General features: G+C 42.9%; 1 protein-coding gene across 1 annotated transcript; it reads right to left on the bottom strand.

Moving 5' to 3' along the window:
• Nucleotides 1-646: 646 nt before the first annotated feature.
• golph3a (golgi phosphoprotein 3a) lies at nt 647-9,796 on the bottom strand. The gene is made up of 4 exons (XM_031730166.2): nt 9,407-9,796; nt 6,901-7,032; nt 4,377-4,491; nt 647-3,959 (listed from the first exon to the last, which is right to left on the bottom strand). Exons 1-4 carry the CDS (start codon nt 9,614-9,616, stop codon nt 3,535-3,537), a joined length of 882 nt encoding a protein of 293 aa, XP_031586026.1. The 5' UTR covers nt 9,617-9,796; the 3' UTR covers nt 647-3,534.
• Nucleotides 9,797-17,804: the final 8,008 nt, after the last annotated feature.

The following is a 17,804-nucleotide window of genomic DNA, read 5'->3' as shown; positions in this document are numbered from 1 at the left end:
GGCAAAGCCTGTTCTAACGTTTTAGTCTAAGGTTTATTTTTTAGCACCTGACGGCTCTTTTTGCTTCTCATCCGTAAATACTCTGCATCTTTCACGTGATTCAGTTTATTTTGAAAAGTCTCAACAGGATCTTGAGCTTTATTGTGAAAGGTTTATGTGGAAAATAAACAAGCGGACACGAGGTGGTTTTACCGTCGTTGTTGCTAACGACAACGCATAAAAACAAGCGCTTGTCCTTCTGTAGTGTGGTTATATTAAATATAAGAGAAAGAGAGAACTTTAAGAAATCAATATAGCCACTACAGTGACCATCAAAACGATGAAAAATATTGCCGTAAACAGTTTATTTTGCGACACCACGAAACAAACGATAGCGTAAAATGAAACGATAGACGTTTTTATATCGTCATCCGATATATATCGTTATATTGAACAGCCCTACCCAGCTGTGTCATTGGTGGACTTTGTATAAAAGTTGCATTTATAAATTCTGACTTAATTCACTGTGTTGCAAACAAATAACAACAAAAAACCATGAGTAGGTGTGTCTGTGACTTCTGTTCAATAGTTTCCATTGGAATTGAAGCTGACCTGGCAGATTAGTGCTACACAGCTGACACAAGCACAGAGACGTGGTTTAAACATCTAAGTCAAACGTTGTGATCTGGCTGTTCTTGGATCTGTTTTCAGGACAGTACACAGACTGGACGTCCCTTTATTTAGAGAGCACACATCACTTTGCTGCAACATGTCATTCCTTATGCACAAGCCTCCTGATGGATTTGTCTCTTCCCTCGTTAGATATGGAAAAGAAGAAGGCCATCCTAATTAAGCAACATCCTTCATCACATCCATGAAGATCAAACCTGTGACCCAACAGTGTAAAACAAGCATTCAGACCAAACTATGGTTCATGGGGAAAAGGCTTTGTACATTTTGACAGTGAACCATAAAGTTATGCCTAATTCAAACACATCAATAGGGAGAATGTGAGGCTGGATTCTTCTGACAGTTTGTTTCACTGACATGTACCCAGATATCGAACAGAGGGACAAATCTGAGGAGTTCGGGTAAAACATAGAGACAGTGGCTACATCAGCTCCACTGAGAACCACAGTGGACAAAGACGAGAGCTTCTGATTTACATACCGTAGGTTACACTTTACTGATTAACCCTCTGACTTAACAATGGGATTAGTTTGCCAAGTTAAAATAACCTCAGAATTCCTGGGTACATCTTGAGTGGGTTCACTGAGATCACAGACCCACACTTGATAATACAGCAGAGCCTGTCTTTCCACTGATAGTGGTGGAGTTCATACTCATTTAAACTGAAAACTGCTTCCAAGAAGAAATAATGGCATTAAAGATACACATCGATGAACATGATACAATCAGTTTGTGCAGTTCTTAAGGCCTTTTGTTTTTGGTGTGACGTGGTTGTTACTGGTGAAGGAACCCTGCTTACGTTTCAGATGACGTTCTTGATTAGACGTAGTGTCCAGGTTCCCAGACTGAGCTTGTTTGGTGCAGACAGTACATCGCATCAGAGTAACGTGTAAACAGTCAGTCTGGGATTTTACTGTGTTTGGAGGTTCCTGGAGTCTCCCTGTACTGGAGAAGAGGTGGATTATGAGTCATCAGACGGAGCTCGTTCACTCAGCAAATTAAGCAACCACTTTTATTTTATGCACCCAAGTTCAGGCAGCATGAGCAAATTCTGGAGGAGGAGCCTGCAATGAGCACCATGTCTCACTGAAATGTGTCATTCTAGTTGGGAACATACCAACTGTAGCTGTGACTGATACTGAGTTTGTTCTTTATTAAAGTGGAACATTTGATCCTTAATAAACAGAGTAAAAAGGCGCTGTCCCACCACCTGCTGCTTTAACCCTGGCGTGCTAACATTAGCTGGTGTGTCTGTGAAGGTCATCCAGCTCTTTCCAAACTCCTTACAGGGCTGATATTAGTCCTGCACCAAAATCTGTTTTCATTGCAAATACTTCACACCTGTTTTTGTTCAACTACTTTTGAGAACATTTCTCCTTTGATCAGCACAGAAATGACAGAAGCTCAAATCCAAAACACCTTTTGCAGGAGCATGGCCTGGTCCACGATCGGCAGTGTTGATCCCACAGGAACTCATCCAAGAACAGCGAGACCGCTCACATCTATATAGCACGTCTCTAGTCTTTACCAACCACACATACATACAGGACTTTATTCTGTACACTTCATGCACATCATCTCCATGGCCAACTTAGAATGACCAATTACCCAAGCATGCATGTCTGGACTGTGGGAGGAAGTGAGACTAGCTGGAGGAAACCCATGCAGCACAGGGAGAGCATGCAAAGCCCACACGAAAGGCCTCAGCCAACCACGAGACACCACAGTGCTATCGACGGCATGGCCGCCCCACGCCGACGGCACTTTAAATACTCAGCTGCTTTTATGGTGTCTGATGTTGTTCATTGAACTGGAAAACTGAATGAAACTTGCCCAAGCCTGATGGGAAATAACTTTTGGCTTCTCAACACTTGATGCCAGCGTTTTTGCAAACCAGAGAGGAACTTGATGGTTTATTATCATCATCATGGGTTCTCAAAGTTGTTCAACATTGGAACTGAAATTGCACTTCTCTAGTCAAAGGCCTGGTCCAAATGTGAGCGAGCTATACATCAAGTTTTACTTCTTCATTCTGAAAATGTAAAGGAAGCCATACAAACCAGTGACGTTTGGGAAAAACCAAAACCTCGACACAGCTACAGACTGGTGTCACATAAAAGGAACACACAAATCCTGTGGCTTAGTAAGAACATAGAGCCAGGATAGGTTCAGCGCTACAGCATCGTCCCTCACTGGGTGTGTTGATGATGAAAGGCTCGTTCCATCATGTACTGGTCCATCCTCGTGCCTTGAGGGTGGCCATATTGTTATTGTAGGAGAGGTTTCATCATCATTTTCGGTGAGTTTTCAGTGACTCACTTCTAACTATGCCAGCAGCACAACAGAGCCAAACCAAACAGGAGTTAGTGTCTCAACAACTGAGCAAACATCTGGAACTCATCTGATGGTGGCCCACAGTCACAGAGTGGACCAGTATAGATGTTACTCCCAATAAATTAGACTCCAGCTCATTAGCTAACCTTTTACTTTCCTACTGCTGTGCACCTGTACATCATTGTTGATAACCTGTGACATCTGTACCACACTCGTTAAAAAAAGAAAACAGGATATGAATCAGTGATTTCAGGCCTACCCACACCATCAGCAAGCACTTCATGTGACGTGGCATTTAACCACGGTTAGTTTTTATGAAAGTGAACACATAACTGATGCAGGGTAGAGACAGGGTCATGGAGCATCATCAAAGAGAATCATCAGGAAGGAAAAGAAACAGGAAGAAGAAACAGGGCAGCCCATGCCACAAAATCCAGGCGTCTGGTACCAGAAGTCACTAAAGTCTAAATGTCGGGGTCAAAAGTAATTTTCACCCCCACTGTCACGTCCATGCCACTGCCTGCTGTTCCCTCATTTAGTGAAAGCAGCCACCACAGCCCATAGCAGCTCGTTGGTGTTGGCCTTCATGCTCTCCCCTTCTGGCTCCAGTTCCAGCAGCTGCCGCACTCTCTTCATGGCGAGGTCATACTGATCATCTAACAAGGGGGCAAAGGCATTTTCCAGAACATCAGAGGAATGGGCTAAGAAGATGAGAGCCAGGAGCCGCTTGTCCATTCGATGAGGATCATTCACCCACTTGTCCAGCACAGCCTCCTGCACCTTCTTAATGAGGCGCTGTTTGATGATGTTGTTGGTCAGGGGATGTGTCGTCATGTCAAACAGCAAAAAGTTCTGCTTCTCCGTAGTCAGGACACCTTTTTCCACCAGGTTTTTGGCCAGCCGTTCACGAACGTTCCTCAGCTGGTAATGAAGCTTCAACGGGTTCCACGTCTCTCCTACAAGGAGCCGACAGAACACGAGGCCGTTAGAGTCGTCACACACCAGCATAACCAGCTCAGCTACATCTACACCACAGACAACAGGAAGAACCGCATCAGTGCCAGTACAGCAAAGGCCTCAATGAACCTTTAGCACAATAAACTGTAGACAGTTTGGTGTGATTAGAGATGTCGGTACTTTAAAGTTGTCGGTGGATTGGTTGTTACAACAGCATACCTGTCAACCAGTTCAGAAGGAGGGTTATTAACAGGCTGTATTTACCTGCTTCATAGTGCATACGTTACAGCACTCACACTCTAACTACACTTTACCTGCAAACACAGACAGTGTTTTCTTAAGAGTCACTTGGAAACACAGTGAAGAAGCACACAGTGCTGTGGGAGAGCCCACAGTAGTAGGGCAGCTGAACTCACCGCTGAGCAGTTCGATCCAGCTCTGCACAGTCTCTGGTGGCTGAGTGTCTTTGATGTGTTTGAGAGCTTCGTCCAGGAGCACATCACCTGTAGGAGCATCTGACTTGCAAATCACCTGCAAATGCATCCAGAGTCAGAGCAGGCAGAACGTGGAAATGTTCTTAACTCTGAAAGAATCCTGTAAATGAATCAAGGCTTTGCTGAACCATGAAAAAGTCCTTACCAACAAAGTGGGAGCAGATTATTATAGTAAAGACTGACATGACGTGAAATGGCACTTAGTTAACTAAAATACAGACAAACTAGGCATGTGTGGGACTAGTCAGCTCATCGTCGCTGCCGTCACTAGTCAGTAGCAGACTTACCAGTCAGTTAATCTGTTAAAATTTTATTCCCAATGATGATAAATGGTTGTGTCCTAAGCAGCCACCAGCCACCAGATGGAGCATTGTTGTTGAGAAACAATGAGACAGAGGATAAAAAAATACGAGCTTTCTCCAAAAGGTGGGTGGGCTCTCCTTAGCAACAGGGGGAGGGGCTCAGAGTACCGCTGCTACTCCTCCACATCAGAAGGACTGCTAAGGCCATGCCCTCCTCAATAAGGCTGGGCAAGTCCTACCAGGAGGAGGCCCCGGCACAGACTGGAAACACTGGAGAGATTACATCTATAGGCTGGGAAAGGCTCGATGTTTCCCCTGATAAGCTGAAGGAGGTGAAAGAGCGAGGTCTGGGCCTCCCTGCTGCTGCTGCTGCCTCGCGATATCACTGCTAATAAGTTGATTTATTGTTACTTTAGCTTTTTACAGAGGTGGCTGTCAGTTTGTCATACTTTAGTATGTGAACATCCTCTGTAGCAGCATGTTTTCATATCCAACATCAGTTTGCTGTAAGCATTTTCCTCTTCGTTGTCTGTCTGGAGTATAACGTGTAACATTGATAAGGTGTTTAGTATAAAACGCTTTTATTAGTTTTTGACATTTTTAAGACATGAGTTGCCAGAAACATCTAAATAAAATAAAACTATGCTCAGTTCTAGTATTTGCTAGTTTGGTGAAACCTTTATTAGCGCATTATTAGCACAACTTTAAAAAAGTTGTGTTTTATTGTAATCCCTAGGGCTGTGCGATATGACCAAAATCTTATATCCCGATATAAGACATTTATCGTCCCGACAACAACATAGATCACGAAAATTTTACATTTTCTGTCAGTTCTGTGAATCTCAGGCAGCTCGACCTGTGTAAAGTGTTTCAGCCGCGCGTCATGTACCTGGAGTCGAGTGTTTTGACCGATGCATGAAACTGTAACAGCCGCATTTTCTTTGCATTTATTGCACAGCGTGCTGCGGGGAAAAGCCTGTTCTAACATTTGAGTCGGAGATTTATTTTTTGGCACCTGACGGCTGTTTCGCTTCTCATCCGTAAACACTCTGCATACTCTTTCACGTGATTCAGTTTATTTTGAAAAATCTCAACAGGATCTTCAGCTTTATTGTGAAAGGTTTATGTGGAAAATAAACAAGTGGAAGTCGCAGCCACATGCTGGGTTTATGGTCGTTGTTGCTAAAGACAACCCATAAACACAGTCGCTTGTCCGTCGGTAGTGTGGATTGTAAAGGAATTTCTTTTACTTATGTTCTAATCACATTATTTTATTGTATAATGCCTTGGTGCCACTGGATTTTAACATGTCTGACACCCATACTGTAAGAAGGAAGTTGGGGGAAGCAGACCACTCCACAGGAAGAGTCTTTTGTCTCTTCGAGGACTCTGGGAGGTAGCAAGGGAGTGTGAACCTTAAGGTGTGAAACAGCTGTGTACTGCCTTTTGTTTCTGAAGAAGGTATTTAACTGAGAGCCATGCTAGGCTCAGTGAGACTCTGCTGACCGTCTGTCCCACGGTCATGTAGGCTCTCCACAAGCTTGGTTTGTCTGTTCTTTGTGTTTGATTAAAGAATGTTAGCTACCGCTCACCGCTCATCTGCAGGCTTTATTTAAGTGGAAAACTTCCACAACAGGATATATTAAATATAAGAGAAAAAGAGAACGTTAAGAAATTAATACTACCATGACCACCAAAACCATGAAGAAATATTACCGTAAACAGTTTATTTTGTGACACCACGAAAGAAATGATAGCATAATATGAAACGATAGACGTTTTCATATCGTCATCAGATATATATCGTTATATCGAACAGGGCTAGTAACACCTGTACTTATTTTCCTAAATTTCGCCTCTGACATACGCCGGCTATACACAACAATTAGAAATGAAACTGAATTGAAAACAAAGAAAATCTTAAATGAAATAAAAACTGATTAGAAGATACAAAACTGTAACAACATGAGATTTTATGTGTGTGTTTGGACATGAACAGGTGATATTACACGTCTGTTAAAGATGATCTTTCCTGTGCAGGCCTTCACTACACGCCATGATACTAATACACCAGCAGGGTAATGATGTCTACATGGGAAACAGCTTGTGTACACAGTGAAAGCTTAAACATAACCGTGTCGTACCTTCCTGGCCAGCAGACCTTTTCTCCTCATGCCACAGGCCTCCAGCTGAAGGCGTCCTCGCAGGGCCAGCTCGATCAGCATACACCCTCGCAGCCCTGATGAAATGCAGTCATTCCAGAATGAGGTGTAGCCCTGTGCAATGGGACACAGGATTACAATCCAGGTTGTCAAAGGGAGCGTTCCCTGTACTGCCGGCTGTTCACCCTGACAGACCGTGGACAGGTTGCCGGTCTGTTGACCTGTCAACGGTGTCTGTCACAGGGCTAACACACAGAGACAGACAACCATTCACACTCACACTCCACACCTAAGGGCACCAACCAACTCAACCCCACTAACTGCATGTCTTTGAATGGTGGGCGGAGCCAGAGAAACCCGGAGAGAAACCACGCAACCACGGGGAGAGGTAAACTCCCCGTAAAGGGAGGTGTGGGAATCGAACTGCATCCTGTTTGTGGTATATTCAGTTGACTGTACATGATTGGGACAGGAACACAGCTGTCTACATAAGCTCCCATACATAACAGCACAAGTCAGAGCACAAACCCAACCATCAAGTCCAAGAACACGTGTGTAAACCAGGACTGTATCGAGGCACAGATCAGGGGAGGGTACAAAAAGACTTCTGCAGCACTGAAGGTCCCAGTGTACAGTAACATCATCTATAAACAGAAGTTTGGAAACACTTCTTAGAGCTGGCTAATCTGAACGGCTGGCACATGACAGCCGCTTGCAGTTTGTCACCCGAGGGACTCTCAGACTATGAAAAACAAAAATCTGATGAAGCAAAGATTGAACTCTTTGGCCTGGAAGACAAGCGTCATGTCTGGAGGAAACCAGGCGTCCCTCATCACTTCCCTACAGTGAGGCGTGGTGGTGGCAGCATCATGCTGTGGAGATGCTTTCTAGCAGCAAGAACTGGAAGACTAATGAGGGTCGAGGGAAAGAGGAACGCAGCGACGTACAGAGACATGATAACGTGCTCCAAAGAGCTCTGGATCTCAGACTGGAGGGGAGTAAGCTGGAGTAAGCTGTGCGCTTACTTTTGCTTTTGCTTCACCTCCCGCACAATTACTTACCGATCCTTACAGAACATATATGCATATGTCCATAGTGACAGCAGTGTAAGCTGGGTGATTCTCTACAAGATGCACATAGATGTCACTGACCTGGAGCTCTAGGAGACACTTTGACACTTCTGAGGCAGAATATGGACCACAAATGTCATCGTTTCTCTGTTCACTGTTAGCATCACAGTGGAATCATGTTTTAGCCACCAGGATAGTGAGTCCATTAACTATGGATAAATGGCTCATTTTAATGTGTGCACCACCCAGGCTAACTCTTATGATCATTATTTAATACTTGTTGTTGCAGCAGGAGCTTTTCTGACCTCTGAGATTCCTCCTGAAGTTCAGTGCTGTGAATGTAAACTACTTCAGTTAGTGAGGGAGGGAGGGACTGAGTGCTGGTCTGTCTGCAGCGGTGTGAAGCTGCATATCAGCTGAAGGAGGCAAACACGGCACCGTTTGTCTCAATATTGTTGAAAATTTCAAGTCTAGATGACCTGAATATCAGATTATCAGTTCTGTTAACAACCAATCATCAGTAGCTTGTCATCAAAGCAGAGTCCCACAGCCCTGGCATGGGTGGGAGAGGACCACGCTCTACTTTATCAACATGGATTTGAAGGAATAATGTTTGGTCACCCACTGAAAATCATCCGTCGTCATTTCTCAGCCAAACTTGTGATAAACTGGACTCTTGTTGTATACCTGAAACTCTCCATCAACCTGTATCCTGTAAGAGCCATTTGGCAGCTGCATTAACTCTTTACAGAAGGAAAAAAAAACGTTTTTGTGTTACTGACGTCAAAGTTAAAACGAGCAAACAGTGTTTGTATTTTTGTTTCAATTGATACGAGTTTCCAGTTAAATTTAGAGCTTAAATGACTCCGTTTTAGTTGCATTCCTAATGTTATGTGAACGGGACTGAATCCGTACTCGAGGATTTTAAATTTTCGGTAGATTTCACTTTGCTTGCTGTTCGTAGTTCAGTGACAACACATCATGGATACATCTACGAGGGTCTGATGTCGCTAAACACACCTTTAACTGGTACTGAGCCACTTTGTATTAGTTATAACAATCAACCACTCCTGTAAACAGTTTTACTTTGACTCCATTCCCCGTTTATTCTTTTTACTCATTGTGTTAGCTTAGATCTACTAACATCAAGCGATAACGTCAGGATCGTCACACTTATTCTCCGACCATTAAAACTGAACTAGCGGAAAATATCATTTCTTTTCATAATCGTGTAAAACCAGACATTAGCTGTCTCGCTGCAGACCGAAGACACCAACTGTTGTTAGCTACAGCTAGCATTGTAGCAAGCAGGGGTGCTAACTTACATAGAGCTGTTTGGAGACTACAGCTAACGTTAGCCGAGCGATAACGTTTACCGTATTTGTTACAGCGTTAAAGCGCAGTTTATCTGCCATTACCTCTCGGTCCTTCAGTCCTAACAGCAACACTTCTTCCATTAGTGTGAGACGTGTTTCTTTCGAGTCTCCGGTATCATCATCGTCCTGATCCTCTGCTCGCCGGGGCCCATGGTCTTCTTGGCCGGACGGTCGGTCTTTCTCAGCGGCGTTACGCGAGGCTTCGGTCCGCCTCTGCACGAGGCCCGAACTCCTCTGAGTCAACGAAGTCATTTCTGCAGGCGAGTGTGCTCAACAACTACGAAAGCAACAAGCCTGGGACTACTTTCACCCAAGTACTTGTCAACCATAAGTATTTTGTGTACAGGTTAGTACCCTTATCAGGAGGAGTGCTCCTCCCCTTCCCCACCTTCCGCAACAGCGTCTGTCTAATATGGCGCCGAGCGGAGACTGTGGTACCAAACCCATCCAGCAGGTTTGGTACCACAGTCCTGCTGGATACCAAGTGACCCAACTTTAATTTAGTCTGAATGCCACACCAGCTCATTTCATCAACAATAAATCACATTTTCCACCGAAGATCTGCGAGTGTTCATGTTACCTATGGCTAAAAAGTCCAAAAAGTCAAAGTCTCATGCTTGGACAGACCCACTGGACTCCTCCATATAAAAACAAAATCTGAATATATACACAGATTAATGAAAACAAATAAGTACATTAAAAATACACTTGTTCCCAAGTGGAACCACAAGATAAACATGATTAAAGAACCAAGTTAGTTAACTGGGTAGTCTTTATTATTCTGGAGCTGTTCCTCTCGTGCTCTGTGTTCATTAATCATCTTCACCAGTGAGGGAAGGAATGACTGCTTGTACTGGTCATGCTTACATAGAAAAGCTGTGTACCTTTGCCCGAACTTTAATAAAACATCCCCAGAATGGAGAGCATGCATGCAGATCTGTTATAATGCCGTCTGCCTGTGTGAGGATGGTCTGTTCTAGTAATTCTTGAGAGTTTACAGGAGCTGTCGTGCCCATGATCGTCCCTGTTGTCTTAATCAAAGTTCAAATCTGGGCTTTTGATTTAACAGATTACCAGACCAACACGCAATACCAAACCTTAAAATTGACTCAGTTGTTGCTCTGTAAATCATCATAATATCCCTGCGAACACCAAACAACCCGAGTCTACGGAGAAAGTGTGTCACTGATGGATCCGAGCACAAACCCTATTCGCTCAGATCACTGTCAATATGAACTCCCAGGAGTTAACTTGCCAGATGTTTTGGCCATGTGCAGCCACTGGAATGTGATCTCCAACCGACCTGGGATCCACCAGCATCTCCACTGTCTTATTTGTATTAATATGTAGTTGGTGAGCATTACACCAGCTGACACACTCCTACACTGCACAGATGTGCTGGGATTTGCAGTTAAAAGACTAAGTATCACAGTGTCATCAGAAAGTTTCACAACATATTGATTTGGCTGGGAGCTAGTACAGTCATGAGTGTAAAGGTGCTAAACACCGTATCAGAGAAGACAGAGTTCAGCTTAGCCTGCTGTGGCCCGTCTGACAGGAAAGAGTGATACCAGTTCATCATCATCATCGTTTATTTGTATAGCACTTTAAAAAACACACCAGGCAGACCAAAGTGCTGAACAACACAAATCAAAACAACTAGCAAAGTTAAAAATACAATAAAATTAATAAGAAAGGTGTCAGTTTTCTACAGAGTTAAAAGCCAGGGAATAAAAATAGGTTTTCAATCTGGACTTAAAGACCTGCACTGATGACGCTTGTCTAATATGGAGGGGAAGGTTATTCCAAAGCATCAGGGCCGCAATTGAGAACACTCGGGCTCCTCTGAGTTTCAGCCGCGACTTAGGAACCGACATCAACAGCTGCTCAGCTGAACGGAGCCAGCGAGTAGGAACATGTGGCTTCAGCAAATCAGATAAGCATACAGGAGCCAGACCATTTAAAGATTTAAAAACCAATAAAAGGACTTTAAAACGATTCCTAAATTCAATAGGAAGCCAATGTAAAGAAGCCAGAACCGGAGTGATGTGACTGAATTTCCTACTACCCGTTAAAAATCGTGCCGCCGCATTTGCACTAATTGCAGGCGTGACAAAGTGCCCAACCCAACCCCCTATTAAAAGGGAATTACAATACTGCAGACGTGAGGTGATAAAAGCATGAATAACAGTTTCCAAATTGCGTTTGAAAAGGCAAGGCTAAACCTTCAATAGGCGTATGAGGTGATAAAAAGCTGATTTTAACACCCCATTTACATGACCATCAAAGGTAACTGCGGAATCAAATTTAACAGCAAGATTTGTGATCGAACTTTTCAGATGGGAGGTCAAATCACCAAAATCAACATCTGGAGAATCAGTAAAACGATGTGGGCCAAATAAAATACCTTTCGTTTTTTGATCATTAAAATTTAGAAAATTATTTGCCATCCATGATTTGACATCACTAAGACAGTCAAGCAGAGATTGAGGAGGTATCCAAATGACTAAAAGGTAAATAAAGCTGACAGTCATCATCAGCATACAAATGAGGTGACACTTTGTGTTTATGAAATATCGCGCCAAGAGGGAGTAAATACAGCGAGAAAAATAATGGCCCAAGAATGGATCCCTGGGGGACACCCCAAAGCAGAGGGGCCCCAGAGGACAAGGCCAATCCCAGCTTAACACAAAAACTCTTTTCAGAAAGATATGATTTTATCCATGACAATGCCAAATCAGAAATTCCCACACAGTGGTGTAAGCAGGAGATCAGCAGGTCGTGGTCCACTGTGTCAAATGCAGCTGTCATGTCCAATAAGACAAGCACAGCATATTTACCACGATCAGTAGCAACAAGAATGTCATTCATAACTTTGACAAGAGCTGTCTCCGTACTGTGAAAGGGCTTAAAACCGTATTAAAAGATTTCAGACAGCTGCGAGTCATTCAAGTAGTCTAACAGCTGGGTATGTACAATCCCCTCCAAGTTCTTACTTAAAAAGGGAAGCTTGGAGATTAAAATTGGAGGTTTAAAATTTGACATAACAGAACTATCAAGGCTAGGTATCTTAAGTACGGGATGTATGACTACATGTTTAAAGGTCCATTAGACATGGATCCACATTCAGCTGGATCAGTTTTTTCAGAAGGACCTGAGGTTGTAGCTGGGTTTAATTTATTCTGGTGCCAGGATTTAAAAACTACAAATAAAATAAAATTAAAACCCTTACCTTTCATAGACTGGCAACTGTCTCAGGTTGTACTGATGACAGCTGGCTTAAGGTCCAAACTCGTGCCACTAATTTAGACAAACAGAGTATTTGAAGAGAATGGATGGAATTAAAATCAGCAGATGTTGTAGATTCCTATGAAGCAGTACCCTAAAAAGACCAATAAATGGCACTATTGTACCATTTACCCTGTAGAGTAGCTCTGTTACACCTATTCTTCATACTGTTTGTGAGGGAGTTCACCTGTCTTTTCGAGGGTACAAAAGTTGTATGAAGTGAAAAAAAAATGAACTGAAAAAAAAAATCTATAAGAAAACTTCGATGGAGGTATGCCTTCAGCATGCTCAATCATCCGGGTAAGGAAATCCCAGAAAGTTGATTCTGTTCATCTGTTTTCAGTGGGAGAAACGTTTCGTCATCATCCAGGTGACTTCATCAGTCTCAGCTGACTGCAGGTTTCCAACCTTATTAACAGGACATTTGTAAAATGACCTAAAGTAGGAACACTGACTAACTATTGGCCATAAGGTCACTGATATGTCACATGGAGGATATGGACATGTGAGAGAGAAAAACTGTCAACAACTCACTCAAGCAGAGAAAAAACTCCTTGCAAAAGGGTTGAACTTTGCTATGATGCTGAGATTGTGTAACTGATCACAGCCACAGAGTCAGAAATTCGAAACAACAACACTGCAGATGTGAAAGCAGAGCAACTGTGGATGAAAATGTTAACCTGTCTCAGCAAAGCAAAGCCCCCAGCATCCAATATCAGCATGGAGGAGAGGAAGGTACTTACAGCGCTTAGTAAGGACAACAACAACACCATCCAGCAGACTACAGCAGGTGTTGGTGTTGCTAAACCACACAGACTATCATGAGACATTTTGGCTCAGTAACAAAAATACTATAAAATACTAAAATATGAACCCTTGAAACAAGACCCAGGTAGTGGTTACAGGAAAAGGGTGATAGATTGTCTTAAGCAGTTGACTTTACTGACCAGACCTCAGAACACAAGTTACACCCAGGGGAAGTCTGTATAGTTAACTCAATTCAATTTCAATTCAATTCAATCTTTATTGGCAGACTTCATGTCCATAAAAACAAGACAGAAACAGCACCCCCCCCCCCAACACAAGGTATAAACCATTATATTATATATATATATATATATGTAGATAAATAAGTTAACCAAAGAAACATAAACAGGATGCACCTTTAAGACCTCCTTTAAGTCTGTATGATCAACTCGGTCACCTATAACATCTCTAAGTTTCTGGCTTCGATCCTCAACCCGCTGGTAGGCAGCTCTGAACACCACATCCAGAACACCTTGGATTTGGTTGAGAAGGTGAGAGATGTTATTATGGAGGCAGATGAAACCATGGTCTTGTACAATGTTACATCTCTCTTCACTTGCATCCCAGTCACGGAAGCATTGGAGGTAGTTCGTAAGAGGTTACAGGATGACCCCAACCTCAGCAACAGGACCACTCTCAGCATCCACCAAGTGTGTTTGAACTGTGTCTTAATTCCACCTACTTCACATACAAGGGTCAGGCAGGCAGAAACATGGGTGTGCCATGGGCTCCCCAGTTTCAGCCATCATGGCCAATTTGTACATGGAAGAAGTGGAAAAGAGGGCGTTGCTATCCTACCCTGGAACACCACCAAGCCATTGGTTCAGATATGTGGATGACACCTGGGTGAAAATCAAATCTCAGGACGTACCACATTTCACGGATCACATTAACTCGACGGACTGACACATCAAATTCACCAGGGAAGATATGAAAAGTGGCAGGTTAGCCTTCTTAGACTGTGAGAGTTCCTTCACTAATGGGGGACATCTAAAAACTGATGTGTACCGTAAACCTACGCATATGGATCAGTATTTAAGGTTTGACTCTCATCCAATGTCATTATATACTCTCTATTGTTCTATTATACTGCCTTACATGACATACTGTGTGGAAGTGTGGGGAAACATGTATAAAACACACACCCATCCAATATACATTCTGCAAAAAAGAGCAATAAGGATAATAAATAAAACTACTTCAAGAGAACCATCAAATCCACTTTTTATCAAATTAAATATTCTCAAATTTAAAGATTTGGTCGACCTCAGAACTGTGCAAACAATGTACAAAGCAGCAAATTAATCTTTGTTCCACAACATTCAGAACTTGTTCCAAATAAGACCAAATACTCCTGACCTGAGAGAAATCCTTATGTTCAGCAAGCCAGTAGTAAGGACAAATGTAAAATATCAGAGCATTACAGTCAGAGGAGTTAGTGTGTGGAACACCTGTACAGGTGAGATCAAGAAAAGTACATCAATACAAAATCTCACACGCCTGTTCAAAAATAATAAATCGCAATGAATATAGGAAATCTTCCTCTCAGTGACTGAGTCGTCTCATTGTCTCCTCATTTTTATAGATCAAGGCCTGAGTAACCCAGGCTTAAGTGTTCATTAATAGATATCAAATAAGATCAGAGATTAAGCGGGTATTAAACACAGGGTGCTTAGTTTATGTAAACATGTAGTTTGTTGTTGTTGTGGTTTACGTGCTGAAAATGGTTTTATTTGTGTATGTTCAGTTTGTTAGACTTGTAAATAGTTAAATATATCTGATCAAATAATGTTGAATCCTTGATATGGATTTGTAAGCAATGAAATTCTATCTATCTATCTATCTATCTATCTATCTATCTATCTATCTATCTATCTATCTATCTATCTATCTATCTATCTATCTATCTATCCACTGGAGCATAAACTGGGTGTCATCAGGACGCTACAACACAGAGCGAACACCATCCCCACAGACACAGCGGCCAGGGAGGCAGAAGAACATCACATCAAGAAGGCCCTGAGTAAATGTGGTTATCCCAGCTGGACTTTTGTCAAAGCTGGGAAGGCACCTAAAGAAAGCTCCAGCCGATCCAGGAGAGAAGGACAACCGCTGCCTAAGCGAAAACCTGTAGTGATCCCATATGTGTCAGGAGTATCAGAACAGCTGAGACGCATTTTTTCTAAACACCGGGTCTCTGTGGCTTTTAAACCCCAAAACACGCTGCGCCAAAAACTGCTCCACCCCAAGGATCAGGTCCCCCGACACAAACAGAGTAACATAGTGTACGCTGTTAAGTGCCAGGAGGATTGCCAGGATTTATACATCGGGGAAACCAAACAACCTCTGGCGAAGAGGATGGCACAACACAGAAGAGCAACCTCATCAGGCCAGGACTCTGCAGTCTATTTACACCTACAGGCCAGTGGACACTCTTTCAATGATGAGGATGTACACATCCTGGACAGGGAGGAACACTGGTTTGAGGGCGGAGTCAAGGAGGCCATTTACGTGAAAAGGGAAAGACCATCTGTGAATGGAGGAAGGGGCCTAAGGGTACATCTGTCACCATCTTACAATGCTGTGATTGCAGCCATTCCCCAACTCTCTGTGAATTCTTGAATGTGCTGTCTTTTCACCCCCTTGTCCACATCCTCTGTGTGGGTCTGGCATATCAGTGGCCCTGGTACTGACCTCCCAGTCCATTGTTCATCAGTGGTGCTAGTTTCAGTCAATAACCAAATGTACTGTTGGGGAAACCTGCAGTCAGCTGAGAGTGAAGAGTCACCTGGATGAGTGATGAAGCGTTTCTCCCACTGAAAACTCTTCATCCAGATGAACAGCTGCAGTCTTTCACCCTCATTTTTCAAGTATATTTACTAACAAACACTCATAAAGCAGACACTCACATACTGTCTCTCACTCTCTCTGTCTCTCACTCACATATTTGTTTGCGTACCTGCTTTATTTTGTCTTTCTGTCCTGTTTCTTTTTTTGTTCCTCTGCTTTCTTCTCCTGTCTGGCTCCAATCTAGCCTTCACCCCCATCTGCTCCAGCATCCACACAGATAGTAATATGGATAATAAGATTAAACAGGAACATTCACAAAAGGAGCCTGCAGAGAGTCTGAGGTGCTCCTCTTGGGAAAGCAATGGGTTTGCCACAACAAAGCCTTCAGATTAGGATTCTGCTTGCTACAACTGCTGGGCAACAAGAAATAAATCCATTTAAAAAATGATTGCATATTTAAAGAAGTTACCTCAAACATAGTACACAAACCTAACCTGAGGTCATCAATGAAAAACAGGTATATTGTAACTGACTTAGAAATTGGCAGGAAGTTAGCTCGCTAGTTTCCATCTGAAGAGGATATACCATGTTCAGACATCACAGACTAAAACAGCTCTGCTATCACTTCAGACATAAATAAAGACAGAGTGTTTGAAGGGTTAGTGAAGTCTGGCTAGCTGACATATAATGGTGTGCTACCTGGTGGTGCTAACATGGTGTAATGAAGACGGAGGAATAATGGTAACTAATAATAATGAAAGTAAATGTGAGGGTCCCTGAATGGATGATTGCAGTCACACGGAAAACAAAACGTGAATCGGACCATTCAAGATAACGCCTGAGACAATCCTCAACACGAGGCTAGTCATTAATATGGTGCTGCATGCTTTGGATGACTCCGTTTGACCACTGAAATCTTAGCCTCAGAGTACGACAGCAGCTTGACTCTTTTCTTTTCAGCTGTGCTTGGGATCATTGTCCTGTTACATGACCCAATTAGAGCCAAGCTTTAACTGTCAGACAGATGGACTCACATTTGACAGATGGTCCACAGTTCGTGCTTCACTCAGTGATTGAAAGGTGCCCAAATCACCACGCCTCCACCACTGTGCTTCACAGTTTGTGCTGATATTTAAAAGTGGTCCTCTGCACTCTGCCAGACGTCTTCACTTTGGTATCGTCTATCTGAAGGATATTGTTGTGTTTTGTTGTTCATTTTGCAGCTTTGCAAAGCTAAGCTGTGCTACCACACTGACTTTAGAGAGAAGAGGCTTTCGCCTGGCAACCCTTCCAACAAGTCGTATGTTTTCAGGTCTTTTTTCTAATTGTACTGACATGAAATGTAACATTTGAGATGCAACACAGGCCACCTATCGCCTTAATTCCCCAAAATCCCAATGATTTTTAACATGGTTGTATGTTAAATATATATGTGAGAGTGTGCTGTTTGAGCAGAATATTGAAAGCCCAGGTCCACCAGTGCACTAAACGGGGTGAAAAACAAAGGTTACAATGTTAGAGAGATGTCCATGAGTGGGGCATCATAGCAGCCAAG

This window comes from Oreochromis aureus, linkage group 12 (genome assembly GCF_013358895.1).
Source record: "Oreochromis aureus strain Israel breed Guangdong linkage group 12, ZZ_aureus, whole genome shotgun sequence".
NCBI classification, from domain to species: domain Eukaryota; kingdom Metazoa; phylum Chordata; class Actinopteri; order Cichliformes; family Cichlidae; genus Oreochromis; species Oreochromis aureus.
The sequence above is the reverse complement of the archived record's forward strand: the minus strand, read 5'-3'. Positions and strand labels throughout refer to the sequence as shown.

Bases quoted from the DNA above. Each gene is read 5' to 3' on its own strand.
- golph3a (XM_031730166.2), bottom strand. From the start codon at position 9,616: ATGACTTCGTTGACTCAGAGGAGTTCGGGCCTCGTGCAGAGGCGGACC. The intron at 4,492-6,900 runs GTACGACACGGT...ATGCATTTGCAG, and splicing joins AAGGTCTGCTGGCCAGGAAG to GTGATTTGCAAGTCAGATGC. The intron at 3,960-4,376 runs GTGAGTTCAGCT...GGCTCCTTGTAG, and splicing joins CTGGATCGAACTGCTCAGCG to GAGAGACGTGGAACCCGTTG.